The 18,015-nt window shown below is 44.4% G+C and overlaps 1 protein-coding gene across 1 annotated transcript in view; it reads left to right on the plus strand.

Annotated features, from left to right (window-relative positions):
* ASIC1 (acid sensing ion channel subunit 1) overlaps positions 1-18,015 on the plus strand; it is a 31,725-nt gene that overhangs the window by 369 nt on the left and 13,341 nt on the right. The window contains exons 2-3 of the mRNA XM_027844396.1: positions 653-1,031; positions 2,268-2,463. Coding sequence (XP_027700197.1) covers positions 670-1,031; positions 2,268-2,463 — 558 coding nt within the window. The 5' untranslated portion in view covers positions 653-669. The remainder of the gene's footprint in view (positions 1-652; positions 1,032-2,267; positions 2,464-18,015) is intronic.

The raw sequence follows: 18,015 nt of genomic DNA on the forward strand, positions 1-18,015 counted from the left end.
ACACACACACACACACACACACACACACACACACACACACACACACACACACACCACAGAAAGGTACAGGGACTTGCAGGTAAGAAAACAGCCCCCCTTCCCCCAGCCTGTAAGGATGCCCTGACCCTGAATTCATCCACGGGGAGAGTACTAGCCCATGTGACACCCATATTAAAAAGGAGCCTCCAGCACTAGGGTCAGCACATGGGGGATGAGGGAAGCTTTTTACTGGATGAGGGGGGAGAGGGAGTTGGGGGCCTGTCCCTCAGTGACAGGGAACTCATATGCCCTGGGAATATATCTGAGACATCTCTCCTGCTCCATATTGCTTCATCTTGGGGATCTCTTATTCTGGGGTCAGCACATTTATAGAGAGATCCCTTGTCCTAAGCTGACCATATCAGGAGAGTCTCTGTCCTAGGCTACCCCACATTTGGAGAAACCCTCATTCTGGACAGAGAGGCTCCAAGCCTTGGGTTAAGCAGGTCTGGGGGATTCCCTGCACTGGAGTCAGTTGGACTGGAGAGAGTTTCCACGGGTAGTAGGAGGAATACTTCTTTCTTAGCCCTCTCCTCTTCCCAACCACATTCTCCATCTCCTCCCTGCCCCCATCCTCCATATAGGAAGACAAACCCTTTTCTCCACTCCCCAGGATATTCCCTGGGCAGGATGGAGCTGAAGGCAGATGAGGAAGAGGTGGGTGGTGTCCAGCCTGTCAGCATTCAGGCCTTTGCCAGCAGTTCCACCTTACACGGCCTGGCCCATATCTTCTCCTACGAGCGACTGTCCCTGAAACGGGCACTGTGGGCCCTGTGTTTCCTGGGTTCCTTGGCTGTGCTGCTGTGTGTGTGTACCGAGCGTGTACAGTTTTACTTCCACTACCACCATGTCACCAAGCTGGACGAAGTGGCAGCCTCACACCTCACTTTCCCTGCCATCACCCTGTGCAACCTTAACGAATTTCGCTTCAGCCGAGTCTCCAAGAATGACCTGTACCATGCTGGTGAGCTGCTGGCCCTGCTGAACAACAGGTGGGCACCCTCCAATCCCTCCCTAGCCTGGTCCCAGGCACTAGGTTCCCCGCTTCCTCCAGATATACCCATGGATGTACTTCTCTACCCTACCCCAGACATTCCTTCTCTCTAAGCCCTGCCCCTCAGGAGTTATCCTGACCTCAGGATTTGTATCCTTAGCTCTGGCTATGTCTGAGCACCCTCATCACCACTTTCCTATATCCTTCTAATTCAGCTTGGATAACACCACTCAGTGGTGTTTACACTTTATTTACACCTAGTTCTCATTGAGTCTCTCCCTCCGAATGCTGAATTTCCTTCGGTGTTGCTCATCTCTGCTCCCAGCTCAGCTTACCTCTGACTTGGTACCACCGTGTTGCTCCATATCCCCCCATCCCACCCCACACACACAATAACAGTCAGTACTCTCTGTGTCTCTGGCTTACGGAGCCTGGCTATGACCTCCGTTCCTTTGTCAGTCCCTTCCCCGGTGACTATGGAATCTTTAAGAACGAGGAAGCACCCGATAAGGTTGGAGACCAGTGTGTCCATAACCCCACGTACATTGGGACAAAGAAGAGAAGTTAATGACATAGGTCGTGTCCCTCCCCATTAGCTCTCCCACTTGTTTCTTGGCACCGTCCCCTGAAGTTATATGCCTGGCCCTCTAGGGAAGACGCTTTATGCTCCTCTCTTTGAGAGTTCTTAACTCACCTAGTAGTCACAGGTGCTACCCTGGGCCCAGTTGCTGAGCAATTGACTGAATCTGAGAATATCACTTTCGATTCTGTTTGCAAGTGGTCAGGGAGTATTCTGGGCAATTGTGATGGTGAGAGGGGAAAGAGTGCTGTATTTGGAGTTAAAAGGCCTTGCCATGAATCCTAGCTCTGCTACTTACAACCTGGGTGGCCACGGGCAAATCTCTTAACTTCTCTGGCCCTCGCATCTAAGATGAGGGGGTGAACTAGATGACTAGATGTCCCTTACAACTCCAAGCCTATGGTCCTAGGATGTCTAGTTCCCCATTTTCATCCCAACCTCCCCCAAAGCCCGAGGTCTCAATGTGATCCTTACCCCACTATGTCTTCTGGCCTTGCCGTCATGATCATATCCCACGCCCACCCCCCTTTGACCTGTTGCTTCCCTGCCTTCTCCATAGTCTGGGTCACTTTTTTTCCTTTCGTGGAAAGAAAAAAGAGGGGACGAGGCTGGAGTGATTCCTAGACTCAGGTGCAACCCCTCTCTCTGGCCTAGGTATGAGATCCCAGACACACAGATGGCAGATGAAAAACAGTTGGAAATGCTACAGGACAAGGCCAACTTCCGAAACTTTAAGCCCAAACCCTTCAACATGCTGGAGTTCTATGACCGAGCTGGACATGACATCCATGACATGTTGCTGTCCTGCCACTTTCGGGGTGAAGTCTGCAGTGCTGATGACTTCAAAGTGGTGAGGGAAGTGGTGTTTGCTTGGGAATGAGTGGGAGTCAGTCAGGTGGGTTCCTTTAGTTGTGGGAAGGGCTAGACTTAGGATTCATCGTGGAAGTGATTTGCTTAGAGTGGGGAGGGGTGTTTCTTAGCTGCTTTGGGAGCACAGTGTTTGCTCAGTGTTCGGAGTGGGAGGGCAGTGTTGCTTAGCACTTATAGGTTGGTATCTCAGGATGAGTGGGGTGTCCCTAGCCCTTTCAGCTTTTACATTTCTTGACTCCGGGAGCTGCCAGTCCCACGCAGCCCTCTCCACCCCCCTCATGCTGCCATGGCCCTGCCCAACCCTGACTATGTCCCAGACCAACCCCTCTCATTGCTGTGGCACAGAAATATCAGAGTAGGGGCTCACCCATACCAGGTTGGTACCACGGTGGTTTTCTCTACCAGGGATAGAGCAAACAGGGGACTCAGGCAGGGAACCTCTCTCCCCATCCAACTGAGTTATCTCGTTAGCTGCAATCACCATAGAGCCACGGGTAGAGGTGAGGGGTAAGAGGTTAAAGGGCATGGGGAAGGCCTCTGGAGCACAGTCCAGATAGAGGTTCTACTTCTGCCAACTTTTTCTGTTAGGCCTGAATCAATAATAATGATGATAGCTAATATTTATATAGCACTTATGTGGAGGAATGGGGAAAACCAGGTAAACTGGATCAGAAATTTGTAAACCAAAGCAAGGTTTATTGAGTTTGCCAGCAAGGGTGGCTTTCTGGCTCAGGTAGGGTCACATTTTTCAGGAAGGGAGCAGTATTTTTTATAGGGCTAGAGAGGAGTAGGGATGGGGTAAATGTTGCTTGACTAACAAAAGTTGCTAGGGTTTGAGGCTGATCTAGCGTGATAACTCTTTTACCCAGTTACCCCCCATGTGGGGGGCTAGGCTGTTGCTCAGAACAGGTTGTACAACAGGGTACCATGGCACATACTATTTTGGGTTATTTGCATTGCAGGCACGAATGGGAGAGTGCAGACATATATGTGTAAACAAAATGGAGTAATTCTCAAAATGGAGTCACTTTGGATCCATACTTTTGCCCTTTTCTGCTATACCAGCACTACACATTGACTCAAAGGGGCTATGGATCAAATTCTTGTAAGCGGGCTGGTGTACGTGAGATGGTCAGGGGTGCCCTTGGGGGTTAGGTTTCCAAGGGTTTGGCACTCTGGAGCAGTCAATAATCCAAAGGCAGCAGCAGCAGTCAGCCATCCCGAGGAGAGCATGAAAAACTTTTTTTAGTCTCAGGGTTATAAGTCAAGAGACATAAACTTACACTGGGAAACAAGTGCACTACGGCCACACGCATCACAAAAAATCATAATGCTATTATTTCTTTAATGTCGTGAAAGTTCTCATACATCCCTTGAAAAGACAAACTTTACGAAGCAGACTCTACAGGTAAACAAAGTCAGGTTACAGATTAAACTACTAATTTAGATGGTTCATGATAGAATAATTGAGAGGGGAGATTAACCTATCACCAGTTAGCTGGGTAGTTGACAAATAACTAAATCACTTTAGGAAGCTCAAACTTCTCTTTGGTTTCTACCTGAGGAATGTCAGATGACTTTTATTTCCATAAATTAAGTTTTGGACAGGCGAGGTTAATATAAATAGAAGAGAAGCTTTCAGTTCAACAAAAGTTGCAGGAGGAATAGCCTCAATTCCCAAACAGCAAAAAATAAAATAAAATAAAATAAAAAATTTAGGCATACCCCTCTTGCAGGCAAACATAAATATCATGAAACGTTAAAGCTAAAGTAATACAATAATCATTGTTGCTATTAAATAACACCAATTCACCTTGTTCCTGGTAACCCACTCCCAAAATCCATGTGATTAGAAGCTACATTTTCAGCCCTGGAAACATCTTTCTTTGGAAATTCTGTAATAGGCCTTGTTCTCATGGCAGTTCTGGAGGGGGCTTCTCTTAGTAGATCCACATCGCTGGTTCCAGGTTACTTGCAGAGATTTCCTATACAATACTGCTAAAATCTTCCAGTAACAATACTCAATACAATTTAGTATAGCCTCCTAAATTTGGTTTTCCAGTAACTAGTTCAAGTAGTGAAAACCAGTCCAAACCTTATGGAGCTAATCCTATTAACAGCAGTACTGTAGAACATCAAATTATAAACACATAGTTCACTTGGTAGTTCAGAGAATTTCAGTTTTTACATACCATTTGCTCTTACTATCTTTACCTGAACCCTATACCAGATAGGGACAATATCATCAACAGACTGAAGGAAGAATCTTAAAAAGGATCCATGAAGGCCGGACTTGGAAAATGTGCCCTTCTGTCTGTCTCTTAATATTATCAGAGAGTGACTTCAAAACAGGAAAAGAACATGATTTAGAATTTTCTTTACAATTATTAATGCAATTTTACATATAAAATCCTTAATCCAATTTTGAGAAGATATTACTAAAGCATACTCAAAGCCCATATACCCCATTTGAAACATTTGGAAGCCAATTATATATGTATCCTATTCTTAGTCTAATTTTGTTGCTTTCTTAAAGTTTACTACTTCATTAAAAATTCAAAATTTTTACATCTTTATCCTATCCCCCTCTTTTGAGGATATCTATGTATCTCCAAAGGCGGTTATTGACAAGGTATACACACACATATAAATATGTGTGTGTATATATATGTATATGCATATATACACATACATATACACACATATATGTGTGTATATGTAGGTATAAAATCTTCATATCATCCTGAAAGAATGAGAAACTTTAAGGACCTAGTCTTATATATGAATATATAACTGTTTGCAAGAGGATGGCAAACTGAAGAACCCATTCACATAGTTGCTTAGGATATGGAGTTGACCACAAATTCATATTGCCTATTAACTCCTAAGGCAAAACAAAATCTTTGAGTCTAAGGCCTATTGTTACTAAATTGGCTCTAAGATGTAACTTCAATACATAGTATTTATTAACAGGTTGTTTGGTTGTTTTAGTTGTGTCTGACTCCTCGTGACCCCATCTAGGGTTTTCTTGGCAAAGATCCTGGAGTGTTTTGCCATTTCCTTCTCTAGCTCATTTTACAGTTGAGGAAACTGAGGCAAAAGAGTTAAGTGACTTGCCCAGGGTCACACAGTTAGTAAGCAACTGAGGCCAGATTTGAACTCATGGAGATAAATCTTCCTGACTCTAAGCCCAGTGCTCTATCCACTGTGCCACCTAGCTACTCCAGGTACAATTTTGTAAGTGGTAGTGAAACAATTTTTCAGATAAAACTTACTCTTTACTATAAGCAAACTTGCAAATCCTCTCACTTTGGCTAGGGGTGGTCTTAGTTCCTCATCAAATCACTTCATTATTTTTTCAGCTTCTCTGATAGAGTTGATAAGATCTTATGACTCTGCCCAAATAGAAAGTCTCAAGAAACTTCACAGAAAATAACATCCTAAGAAGTCTGTAGTACTAGTTTTCCAAACTGGAAGTTGTTATTATTATTATTATCCATTTTAAAGCAAAATATACCCAATTAAATACTTAACAGTTTTAAACTTTGTGACCACCTGCTCTATTTATAATCTAACAGCATCTAGATAAAAAGAAAAGTTAATTTTTCTAATGTTTTTTGTTGTTTAGTTGTTTCAGTCTTATCCTACTCTTTGTGACCCCATTTTGGAGTTTTCTTGACAAAGATTCTGGAGTGTTTGCCATACCCTTCTCCGGGTCATTTTACAGATGAGGAAACTGCGGCAAATAGGATTAACTGTTTTGCCCAGAGTCACAGAGTTAGTGAGTGTCTGAGGCTTGATTTGAACTCGGGAAGATAAATCTTCCTGACTCCAGGCCTGGTGCTCTATGCACTATGGCGCCACCTAGCAGGCCTATTTCTAATGTTACAATTGAATTACTCTCCAGGCATTGCATTGTGTCAAACAGCTGGTCTCGTACAATGATGTCCCAAAGATCACAATACAAGAAAAATTAGAAGCTCAACAATAACATAAACACTATTGTGGATTTTAAAAATATAATACAAAACTTTTTTTCCAGTCAAATAACATCAATCCAATTGAATGCATTTCTGAATCTTCTTATATAGAAATCACCATCTATCAATTTGGCATTCTATTCTAATCTATACCAATATACTATTATATACCAATTGCAATCAAAAACCAGTATAGAGTAAATAATGATAATAATAATAATAATCATCATCATCAACATTTACATAGTACTTACCGTGTGCCAGGCACTATGCTAATCGCTTAATGATTTCTATGTCGTTTGATTCTCACAATAACCCTGGGAGGTAGGTGCTGTTGTTATACCATTTCACAGACAAGGAAACTGAGGCAGAGATGAAGTGATTTACTCGGGGTCACACAGCTAGTAAGTTTCTGAGACTGGATTTTAACTCAGGCTTCCCTAATGCATGCAGTTTCCAAGCATATCGCTAATTTAAAATGATTCTACAGAATTTAATTGTTTGGTTAAATTAGTAGCTTCCTAATCAGATATTAAAGGGAGAGAGGTCTCTTACTAGGATCTTAGGTTCTGAGCTGGAAAGGACCTTAGCAGTACACTAGTTTAAGCCCTTCACTTTACATACTTTGTAATCTGAGGCCTAGATGGGAAAAGTAACTTGCCCTAGGTAACAACTCCCATTTATCTCATTTTAAGATACTCAGAATGCTTTCTTCATGGCACTGTGCCCTATTAACCAGAGACAATAGTCAACCAAGGTTGAGTCAATCAAGTTGTAATTTGGTTACTATTTCCATTTTAGAGATAAGGATCTATGATTCAGAGAGGTGACATGATTTGCCCAAAGACACACAGCCAGTAAGTTTCAGAGCCAGGATATGAACCAAATTCTCATGACTTCAATTTCAGCATTCTTTTCATGATACCAAACTGCTAACCTAGAGATGTCTCCACCTCAAGGCCAATGCTCCTAGCTGAATGTTTGGGAATCCCAGTTCTGCATTTGATTTGGGGTATTATTATTATTATTATTACTAATACAAAGCACCTCCCTATCTGTCCTGTCACTGCATCCTTATGACAACCCTGTGAAGTAGGTAGGACAAATAATATTATCTCTGACACAAATGCAGAAACTGAAACTCAAAGACATTCAATTCAATTCCATTCAATAAGCATTTGGGTTGAACACCTGCTAGGTACAAGTTAATATGGGCACTGTGAATACAAAGACAAAAATGAAAAACAGTCTCTGCCCTCCCTCAAGCAGTTTACATTCTACCAGGGATTTGACCTGTACACAGATAACAATTTGAGAAGAGAAAGGCTTCCTCATAGCAAAAAGCTCATGAGCTGAACCCAAAAGGAGACTTAGGAGTCTAAGAGGCAATGGTGAAGAGAGAGGCAAGTGCAAAAGCACGGAGTGGGGGGGACAGCTAGGTGGTGCAGTGGATAGAGCACCGGCCCTGAAGTCAGGAGGACCTGAGTTCAAATCCGACCAAACACTTCACACTTACTAGCTGTGTGACCCTGGGCAAGTCACTTAACCCCAATTGCCAAAAAAAAAGCATGAAGTAGGAGATGGAATGCCAAGTTTGCAGAAAATCAAATGGTCCTTTTGGCTGGAATGTGTAGAGTGTGTAAAGGGGAGCAATGTGAAGTTAGTCTGGAAAGATAGAAACAGATTGTGAAAGTCTTTAAATACCAAGCTGGAGAGTTTGTATGTTATCCCAGAAGAAATAGGGAACCACGGAGGATTCTTGAGCAGGGGAATTACACATTCAGAATTACATGGTCTTGGAAAGATTGTTTTGGCAACTCTATGGAGCATGGATTGAAGAGAGGAGAGACAAAGCAGGGAGAGCAATTAGGAGGCTATTGCAATAGTCTAGGGGAGAGGTGATGAGGGCCTGAACCAAGATGGTGGCCGTGACAATGGTGAGAAGGGGATGGATGCAAGAGATATTACTAACCGATAAGACTTGGCAACTGATTAAATTTGGGGGGACAGAAAAACAATTATATGGTGTTTAAAGCAAAAGTGCTCTGCATATATTATCTCACTTTATCTCTGCATAAGGATATCACAAAGGCAGCCTGTTGAGGTTATATTGTGTGTTTCTTGAATGTACTTTACCCCAACCTAAAAACAATAACTTGCCTTTGAGAGGCAGAGTAGTTTAGTGGTTAGAGAGCTAGCCTTGGCATCACCTGGGTTCAAGTCCTGCTTCTGACATATATGGCTGTGTCACCCCAGATGAGCTAGTCACTTAAATTCCCAGGAAACTCCCTAAAACTATGAGATTTAGCTGGGTTACCAATCTTCTTTTGTGGAGGGAACCCCCAACACAGATGAAATCGAAGAGCTGAACCAAAACCAAAATTAATGTAGCACTTATATAAATTTTTTTTTGTCTTTTTTGCTAGGCAATGGGGTTAAGTGACTTGCCCAGGGTCACACAGCTAGTGAGTGTTCTATGTCTGAGGTTGGATTTGAACTCAGGTCCTCCTGACTCCAGGACTGGTGCTCTATCTACTGCACCACCTAGCTGCCCCCACTTATATAAATTTGTAAAGCACTTTACATACATACCTTCCTCTATTCTCACAACAATCCTGTGATGCAGGCAGTGTAACTGTCATCGCCTCCATTTTTTGCAAATGAGAAGACAGACTCAGAGGAAGAGAGTGATTCGCACAAGGTGTCCAGCTAGTAAATGGTGTTAGGAGAGCTTCAATATAGGTCTTCTGTCTCTAAGTCCAGTTTTCTTTCTGTCACCTAAAGGGCACAAGCATCATTGAGGTTCTTCTCCCTATTTTTCAGGATTGAGCCATTGGGTATTTGGGGCAAAGAGAGGGTCCCCCTTGGACAGCTACAGACTGAAGGCACCAAAGGAAAAGCTCGTGACCTTCCATTTGTTTAGAGAGGATTTGAAGGGATGATGGGTTGGTATTATCTGGACAAGTATTAGAGCATAAAGATGAGATGCAAAAACATGTAAGTGATGTTGGGTTTCAGTTGGTCCAAATGAGGTTTCTCAATGGTGATACTGAGAAATGATTGGTCCAAGACAGTAGGAATTCTGCAGCAGAATGAGTTCATATTGTCTGAGGAAAATTCTGAACAGTGATAACAAAATATAAATGTTCAGGGGAGCTCAGAGCTTCTTTTTTTGCAACAAGATGCTGGCTGTGACTCCAGGGGCACAAGTGTGGTGAATAGATTCATGGTGCAGAGCCAAAGAAGGCCTCCAGGGATGAGATGGAGCAGACAGCAGCACTTCCTAGTTTGGAGGTCTCATGGTTTGCTTGACTCCTAATACTGAATTGAAACTGTGGCCTGCATCCTAATCTAACTTGACCCTCTCAGAATCCCCTCTTCACTCATTTTGGATTGTCCCAAATGTGCAAAATATAAAGTACGTCGCCAGAAGCTCCCTTCTGGCAACCTGTGCCATGGAACTCTGAAGCAGGTCAGCCGAAAGGTGCATCCTCTAATTCCCTAACTTATACACACACACACACACACACACACACACACACACACTCTACATATATATACATACATCCTCCAGAAGTTCCTCCAAAGATGACTCCATGCCATCCCCTCTCATACAAAGGGCTCTTCCTAACTTTCTTGGCTCCCTCTGACCTTCCTGGCACACAGGATTATTTTCAGTTTGGTCATTTTTCATTTGCATTCGACTCTTCTTAGCAAAGATACTGGAATGGTTTGCCATTTCCTTCTCCAGCTCATTTTACAGATGAGGAAACTGAGGCAAAAATAGGGTTAAGTGACTTGGTCACGGTCACCCAGCTAGTGTCTGAGGCCAGATCTGAACTTATGGAGATGAGTCTTCCTAACTCTAAACCCACTGCGCCATCTAGCTGCCCTCACAGGATTATCCTCTCTCACGTATCTTCTCCTTCATCCCACCCTTCTTTGTTCTCTCTATCCCCACTGAGTATAAAGAGTCTTGGGGAGGATTTTGTGTGTGAAAAAGATCTGACCCGTCCCTCTGGTAGGAAACGGCTGTCCCTAGGGTCAGATCTGAGAGGAAATAGTTCTTTTATGCTGCTGTTTCCCTTGGAAGAAGATATTAAGGGAAAGAAGGAAACAAACATTTATTAAGTGCTTTCTGTATGCCCTAAGCATTTTACAAATATTGTCTCATTTTATCCTCACAGTAACCCTTCAGAGTAGGTGCTATTGTTGTCCTCATTTTACAGTTGAGGAAACTGAGGGAGAGAGAGATTAAGCGACTTGCCTGGAATTATACAACTCGTAAGTGTCTGGAGCCAGATTTGAACTCAGGTTTTCCTGATTCCAGGTCTAGCTCTCTATTCGTCACACCATCTAGCTGCCTCAGTAATATCATAATAATTACAATAGCAAATAGCTCACATTTGTATAGTGTTTACTGTGTGCTGGGCACTTTATAATTATTTTCTCATTTGGTCCTCATAACGACCTGGGAGGCAGGTGGTATTATTACCCGGATTTTGTAGATGAGAAAACTGAGGCAAACAGCGGTGAAGTGACTTGTCCATGGTCACACCTCAAGAAAGTGTCTGAGGCTATATTTAAACTCAGGTCTTTCTGACTCCAGACCCAGTGTTCTATCTACTTGCACACATCTCAAAGCTCCCAAGCAGGAACGGATACTCCAGCTTCCTGGAGCTCTCCTCACACCTTTGCTAATAGAAGCTGCAGAATTCCAGATGCAAATCCCTACTCCCCTGGTTTTGAAGAGATGATTCATGGACCCCAGGACACTTAGGTACCCCCTTTTTGTCTGTGATCATCCTGGCAGAAGCCGAGCCATCTTGGGAGAGTGGATGAATTCAAAAAGCCTCAATAGTTCTAGAGAGAAATCGTGGTCTGGGAGATACCAAGGGGGCAGGCAAGGTCAGGAGTAAGGTAAAGGAAAAGGGCCAGTGAGACACTCCTCCCTGCAAATGCCCAGAAATCTCACTGATTTTATTCTCAACTTTCCATTCCCAGTTCTCCCAAAGGTGAACTCAAAAGCCTAACTCCAAGTCCCCTAATTCTCTTGACCTCCTTCCCTTATAGCTTGGGTGATCAGTTGCTAGGGTAACAGGGTGTCTGCTCCCTGCCTCCCAGGCTACCCTTACCCTGGGTGGGGGGCTGGGGCCTTGGGCAGAGAAGGGGTACGGAGTGAGGGAAGGGGAAGCAGCTGCATGCTGATGCTGGGGGGAGGGGGTGTGGCAGGGGGAGCGGGAGCAGCTGCAGCCAGGGCCTCAGCGCCCAGCTGCACCTTATTTGTCCCTGGCAGTGGGAGAAGCTGATGTGGATAGAATGCTGAACAACGCAGGAATGGGGGGGGGATCATAAATAAGTGCCCAGTTTGTACGGATGCCCTGTCCTTCCCCCCCAGCCTCCACCCCTCATCTACTGAAACTGGGTTCAGAACCTTTTACCAGAGGTATGGCAGGAAGGGAATAGGGACCCTTATAGGAACCTTTGGCCAGAAAGGGACTAGCAGAAGGACAGAGAAGTAATTGTGAGGGAGAAGAGCCGGGGCAGAAAGAAAAAGGGGCAAAACAAAACAAAACAAGATTAAGCTTTCAGGCCAGTGAAGAATGAAGTGGGATAGAGTAGCTCAGGGTTAGCCAAGGTTTAATGTGGTACTATGACCTATGGGGCAGCCCCCACCCTGAGGTCCTTACCTCCACCATCCTTTATTAATTTCCTTTCCCTACTCCACACCCCCACACACTGCTTTCTTCTCTCCCTTTTGGATCTTGCCCCACCCTTTCCCAGTGCCCACTTCAAGAGCTCAAGCTGGGCTTGTCTCAGGGCCTGGCCTTTGGTGGTGAATGCCTGACCTATGGGCTCATAGCAAGGATCTGCTGCCCTCCAGTAGAACTGGGGCAGGTTGAGGGAGACAGAAGAGGAGAAGAAACAGAATTCCAAACAGCTGTAGGACAGAGAAGCAAGTCCCTATCCAGATCCCAAGCTTCAGTTGAGGAGGAAAAATGCATGTGGCCACATTCGTATGTGCCTGCAGGTCCATCGGAAGAGTGGGACTTGCAACCCAGCTTCCCACAGAGACTGCCAGGAGTGCCTGAACTTCACTGTCTGGAAAGGACAAGGGATCTGCCTTCGGGATCCTGAGCTATCCCTCACTGATGTGGGAGGAGGAAAGGTCTGGGGCAGAGGAGCAGGATAGTGGGGCAAGGAGATCCTGAGGGCAGGATATTTTCCCCTTCTCTTTCTAGTTTCCAACTTCCCAGGCTGCAGTCTGCTAAGTGGCTGCTCTAAGCTAATTGATCGCCAGGCTGTTGGCTAAAGTAATAGGGAATTGATATAAGTAACTAAGAGCCTCTGGGGGCAGGAGCCAGGAAACAGATAGGAGGAGGAGCAGCTTTGGGTCTTGGACCTCTTCTGCTGTCCTAGTCGGGCTCCGGGATTATCTACCCTTGAAGGATGTGACTTTTATGGTCAAGACTACAGCTATGGGCTAATGGCTTAGAGGGGAAAAGAGGGACAAAGCCTAATGGAGTGCCCAGGGATTTTCTACATGTGGATAGGGATTGAAGTGATTCTCCTGAAAACATTTTCAAATGTCTGTGACTGGGAGAGGGGAACTGCATGCTAAGTATTAGGGATAGAGATGGGGGGAAGAGAGCTAAGGGGTCAAGTTTGAGTGAAAGGACCTAAATCCTGAGAATGGAGATAGGCCTAAGTGTAGAGATCAAGGTGAAATAGCAGGAGTGGCATCTGAATCTTGGGAATGAGGGACTCAAACATCTGGTGATGTCAAGTTGCTTTATTTCAGTTACCTCTAATTTTGCTCCATCACTTCCTGAAATCTGCTGCCCCATCTCTATTCATCTCTTCAGTAAACCTCTATAATATGGAATTCTCAGAACCCCTGAGCTGCCTATACTCCTCTCATCTATCTCCTTCCTCTTCCTGATATGAGCTAGAATGGACTACATACATATATATATATATGTGTGTGTGTGTGTGTGTGTGTATGTATATGTGTATGTGTATGTATATATATGGAGTATATATATACACACATACACATGTGTGTTGTGTGTGTATATATGTATATATGTGTATTTATATACATATATATGTGTGTGTGTGTATATATATGTATATATATATGCCAAGTAGATCAAATGAGATACTATTTGTAAAGTACTTACAGTGCTTGGCACATTATAGGTGCGTCTCTCCTAATTCTGGAGATTTTCCAGTTCCTTTGGGCCAGGACTCTCAGGGAAATGACCTGAACAATTGATAAAGTTGGGGAAGTAGTTTTAACACACATTGAATTCAGGGATGAGTAGAGAATGAAGCTGGGTATTAGAATCCCTGGGTTCTAGTCTCTGCTGCTAGCCTCTCCCCCTCTGCTTTTCATGTCTTCTCTCCCTGCTCTGTTCTCCAGTATTTCTTGCTCTGATCCCACCCACTTCCTAGTTGGATTTCTCTTGCAATCTTCTTTGCCAGGGTTCAGCACCTCCCTCTGCTGCTGGAGCCACTGGCAGAAGAGAGAGGGGTCAGCAAGGAACACCCACCAAGGTGTGCAGGGTGCCTGTTTATGCACATCTGAGCATCTCTGTAAAGAAGTATGGGATGTGAATGTGATGTTTAAATTCATGTCTTATGGTTTTCTTCTGTTCCCAAGATTTAGGCCCTTCTACCCACTACTTGGCTCTTTTTCCCATATCACAGACTCCCATTAAGTCTTGCAGTGCCTTATCATGACAGGGAGGTGACCCTGGGTCCTTCAGAACCATGCCCACAGAACAAAAGGCCTGGCAGAGGCTTCCAAGCTGGAAAGGCTTGGAGTACAGGCCTGGCAGACTATGATCAAAACACCAGCCTAGCTAAGCTCTAGGAGGTTCATCAACAGAGAGCCAGTCAACATCAGATATGTGCTGAAGATATGTAGCAAATTAAACTCCATCTTTATCATTCCATAACATGCCCCAAATTGCCGTGACTTTTAAGCATTAAAGTCTCAAAGAAGGGTCCCCTTGAAAAATCCCCAGGATGTGAATCGGGTTCATCATAGTCACACCATCCCACAAGCTGCTCCCCAGATTCCCTTTTCTTTGTTTAAGGCTACTCTCTAGGGAATGGGTTAAGAAGTATGACTCATTTCCTCAAGATCCATCCAGGCCTTTAAATGTAAATGTTTTCCAAACCATTGGTATATCCTTTCTGGGATGAGAAGGGAACCTTGAAGCCAGATAAATGTGGTGCTTAATGAGTGACCATGCACCTATCCATGTGTCCTTAATATGTTTTGACTGCCAAGATATCAGATTCGGAAGCAATCTTGCCAAGTTAGGGGTCACGTTGCTACCACCTGCAGCATAGTCTGGCCAACACAGGGCTTTGTATGGCTTCTTGATAATTACCAGGATGTATGTGAGTGATTATGCATGGAAACATATGTGCCCAGTCTAAGGAGGGACTATGTGCATGCATGAACCTTTGCATATATGACAAGGGAAGCGTGTGAGGGTGTAAAAAACTAGGGGAGAATATATGAACATTTACATGGGTCTCTCTGTGTGTCACTAGGAATGTGTGTGTGTGTGTCTGCAGTAGTAGTAGTAGTAGTAGTAGTAGAAATATGTGTATGCACACTTCTGTGTATATAACTACGTACATTAAAATAACTACACATTTGTGTGTAACTTAGAGAATGTGTGACAGTGTATATGTAATTTGATATGCTTGTGTCTGTAATTGTGGAGGGGTATGCAAGATGTTACAAGATTTCAACTTAATGTAAGGAAGAATTTCCTAATGTAGGTATCTGATAACTTAGGTATCTGAAAATAGAATTAAGGTTGTGAGTTCTCTAGTAGAAATCATTAAGTAAGGACTGGAAGACCCCTTTTCAGGAATTTTGTAAGGGAAATTAGTCCATGGGACAGAATATTAAACTAAAATGAACCTTAAGGTCCCTTCTGACCCTAATTGTATTGTAAAGAAGCTGTTCCTGTAAAAAGAATTGCTTCAGTTTAGACATTTCGAGCATGGGCTGCATTATTTTCTTATAACTGGGGCGGGGGGAGAGGTTGAGGAGGTGGAGAGCTCCTCTTTTTATGTAACTGAGAAAGCGAGTGTATGTACATGGATTGTCAATGCACGTATATCCTGGCCCCAGAGCTGCCTATATTTGATGGTTCAGAAACAGAAAGATGGAAAGAAGCAGAGACATTGAAAGCAGGCAGCTCTAGAGAGAGAAACTCCGGGTGGAGAGTCACATAGGGTAGCAGGACTCCCAGGCTTGGAAAGGGGATTGCAAGGAGTCTGTGATAAAGAGCATTATTGAAGTTCAATGTGTATATCTGTGAGTGCCTCTCTCTGCATGTACTATCAGTACGTCTTTGTGTGTGCTCTGTACATGGGTTTATGGGCAGATCTTTCTTCATCAATTGCCCATCCGTCCAACCCCATAGTTCAATCTCAGAAGCCTGTATCACTGAGAAGCTGGGGGAAGATGGGAATTGCTATTGAGCCCAGAAAAGTTCAGAGCTGTCGGGCTACAGAAGGTCGGAGCCACCACTGGCAGAAGAAGATGGGAGTGGGTCTGGGAGGAAGGAAACCATTAAAGAATGCAGAGGGCTGCTAGAGAAAAGAGGGAGAAAAGGCAAAAAGCAGGGTAGATCGTGGTAAATGTTGCCCTAGAGGTTCAATGTCTCTATCCTCCAAATGCTTGTGTCCTGTGAGCGGTGTGCGCATGTGTGCTATGGGTCTCTGCACACAGATGTTGGAGGGATGCAGGAACAAAGTTGTGTGTCTCTGGTTAGGAGGGAAAGGTTAACATGTACAGGGTGGAGTAAAAGAGAGGAGAAAAGCAGACTTGCCTGCATGGCCAAGACCAAGAGCATTTATTGTTAGTGATGTTCATGAGGGGTGTGTGTGTGTGTGTGTGTGTGTGTGTGTGTGTGTGTGTGTGTGTGTACACAAGAATCCAACTTCCCCTCCTCCCCGGTGTATGTATATTCATTTAGCCCTGACTGGTAACAATAAAATCCCAGTGCCAAATTCCCCAAACCCCACTCTGTAAACCCAGCAGGTAGGAGTGGCTGGGGGGGCACAGTGCCCTCTAGTGACCACAAAGGACATAAGCACTTGCCCCAGTTCTTGATGGGTATTGGACTTTTAGTATGCAGAGCACTAGAATGGGAGAGTCGGGAGATAAAAGGCAAAAGATTATAAAGGCTGCCCTCAAGGATCTTATAGTCTAGTTGAGAAACCATATCACACCCTGAAAATGACTAGAGAATCTCTGTACTGTTCATTAATTGTTGTGCAAGATCATATATGTGTTTGAGAAAAACAACCCGAATCCCTCAGTGGTGATGGCTTCTAGAATATCTGAATGGGGTCTCTCTTTCTTTCCCCAGGAACTTCTTTCTCCCTGTCTCTTTTTGTTTCTACTTCTGTAGCTTGTTGTATTTTTTTTTTTTTTTGGTATCTGTGATTCTCTTTGTTTCTGTCTCTAGCACCTTGTATAACTTTCTAGTTCCATTTCCATGTGTCAATTTCTTTTTGCCTTACTGTGTATCTCTCCACATCTCTGCATTTCTTGCTGCATCTATGCCTTGATATTTTTGTTTTCTCCTCTATCACATCCTCCCTTCTCAGCAAGGAAACTAAAGCTAAGAGGCTCACATTGTCTAAGATAGAACCCAGACATCCTGGATCCCAGCCACCATCCGGCACAGAGAATCCCTAGGAGTTGGGATCCTATCCCTCCCAACCTCCCTATGTTCCCTTCAACATCCTGGCAAAACTCTGAATGTGGCTGGAAGAAATAAGGGGTTACAAAGGAGTGAGGGAAGGGAAGAGCCTGGATTGGAGCTATGATATAAACAACAGGAGTACTCCTTAGGCAGAGCAGAGCTGGGGATTCTTCTAGCATCTGCCTCTTTTCACGTTGACACAGCAGGAAAAGAGTTAACCCTACTTCTCTTTCTCCACCCCGTACTCCCACCCCACATCACTGTCCCAGCAATAGAGACCAGGTTTGACAGCTCAAGTCCTTCCCCACTGGGCTGAAGTAACCAGAAGTACCCCTGAGGGACTGGGGGCTTAGAAAGTTCTGAGGGCTGATTGAAGCTAAGAGCCCCCTGGGAAGGGGAGAGCTGGATATGCTGGTCCAGGGGCCTGAAAGGATGTCTGCTCAAAGGGCTAAAGACCAAGAGAATGAGGAAGGGGCTAAAGGATGGGATAGAAGGCCAGCAAACAGGAATCCTGAGTAGAACTCAGCCTTGGTTCTCAGATCTTCTAGCCTGACCTTGGCCCCACAGTTTAGGATAAGATTTCTAGAACTGAAGTCTGAAAGACAGTAGGAGGATGACAGTGGGGGAGGGGGGGGCAGGAGGTGTTGAGGGGGGAGAAGATGGTGCAGGCAAAGAGAAGTGGAAGAGCAGCCAGGAAGCTTCTTAGGTGATTAAGGGGGGTCTACCCCCCCCACCCCACCCCCACCGCCATGCCGGGAAATAGCTACAAATGAGTCTGTGGTCACTGAAAGATTTCTGCTAATG

The sequence above is a fragment of the Vombatus ursinus genome, unplaced genomic scaffold (genome assembly GCF_900497805.2).
Source record: "Vombatus ursinus unplaced genomic scaffold, bare-nosed wombat genome assembly UNPS02014941.1, whole genome shotgun sequence".
Classification (NCBI taxonomy): domain Eukaryota; kingdom Metazoa; phylum Chordata; class Mammalia; order Diprotodontia; family Vombatidae; genus Vombatus; species Vombatus ursinus.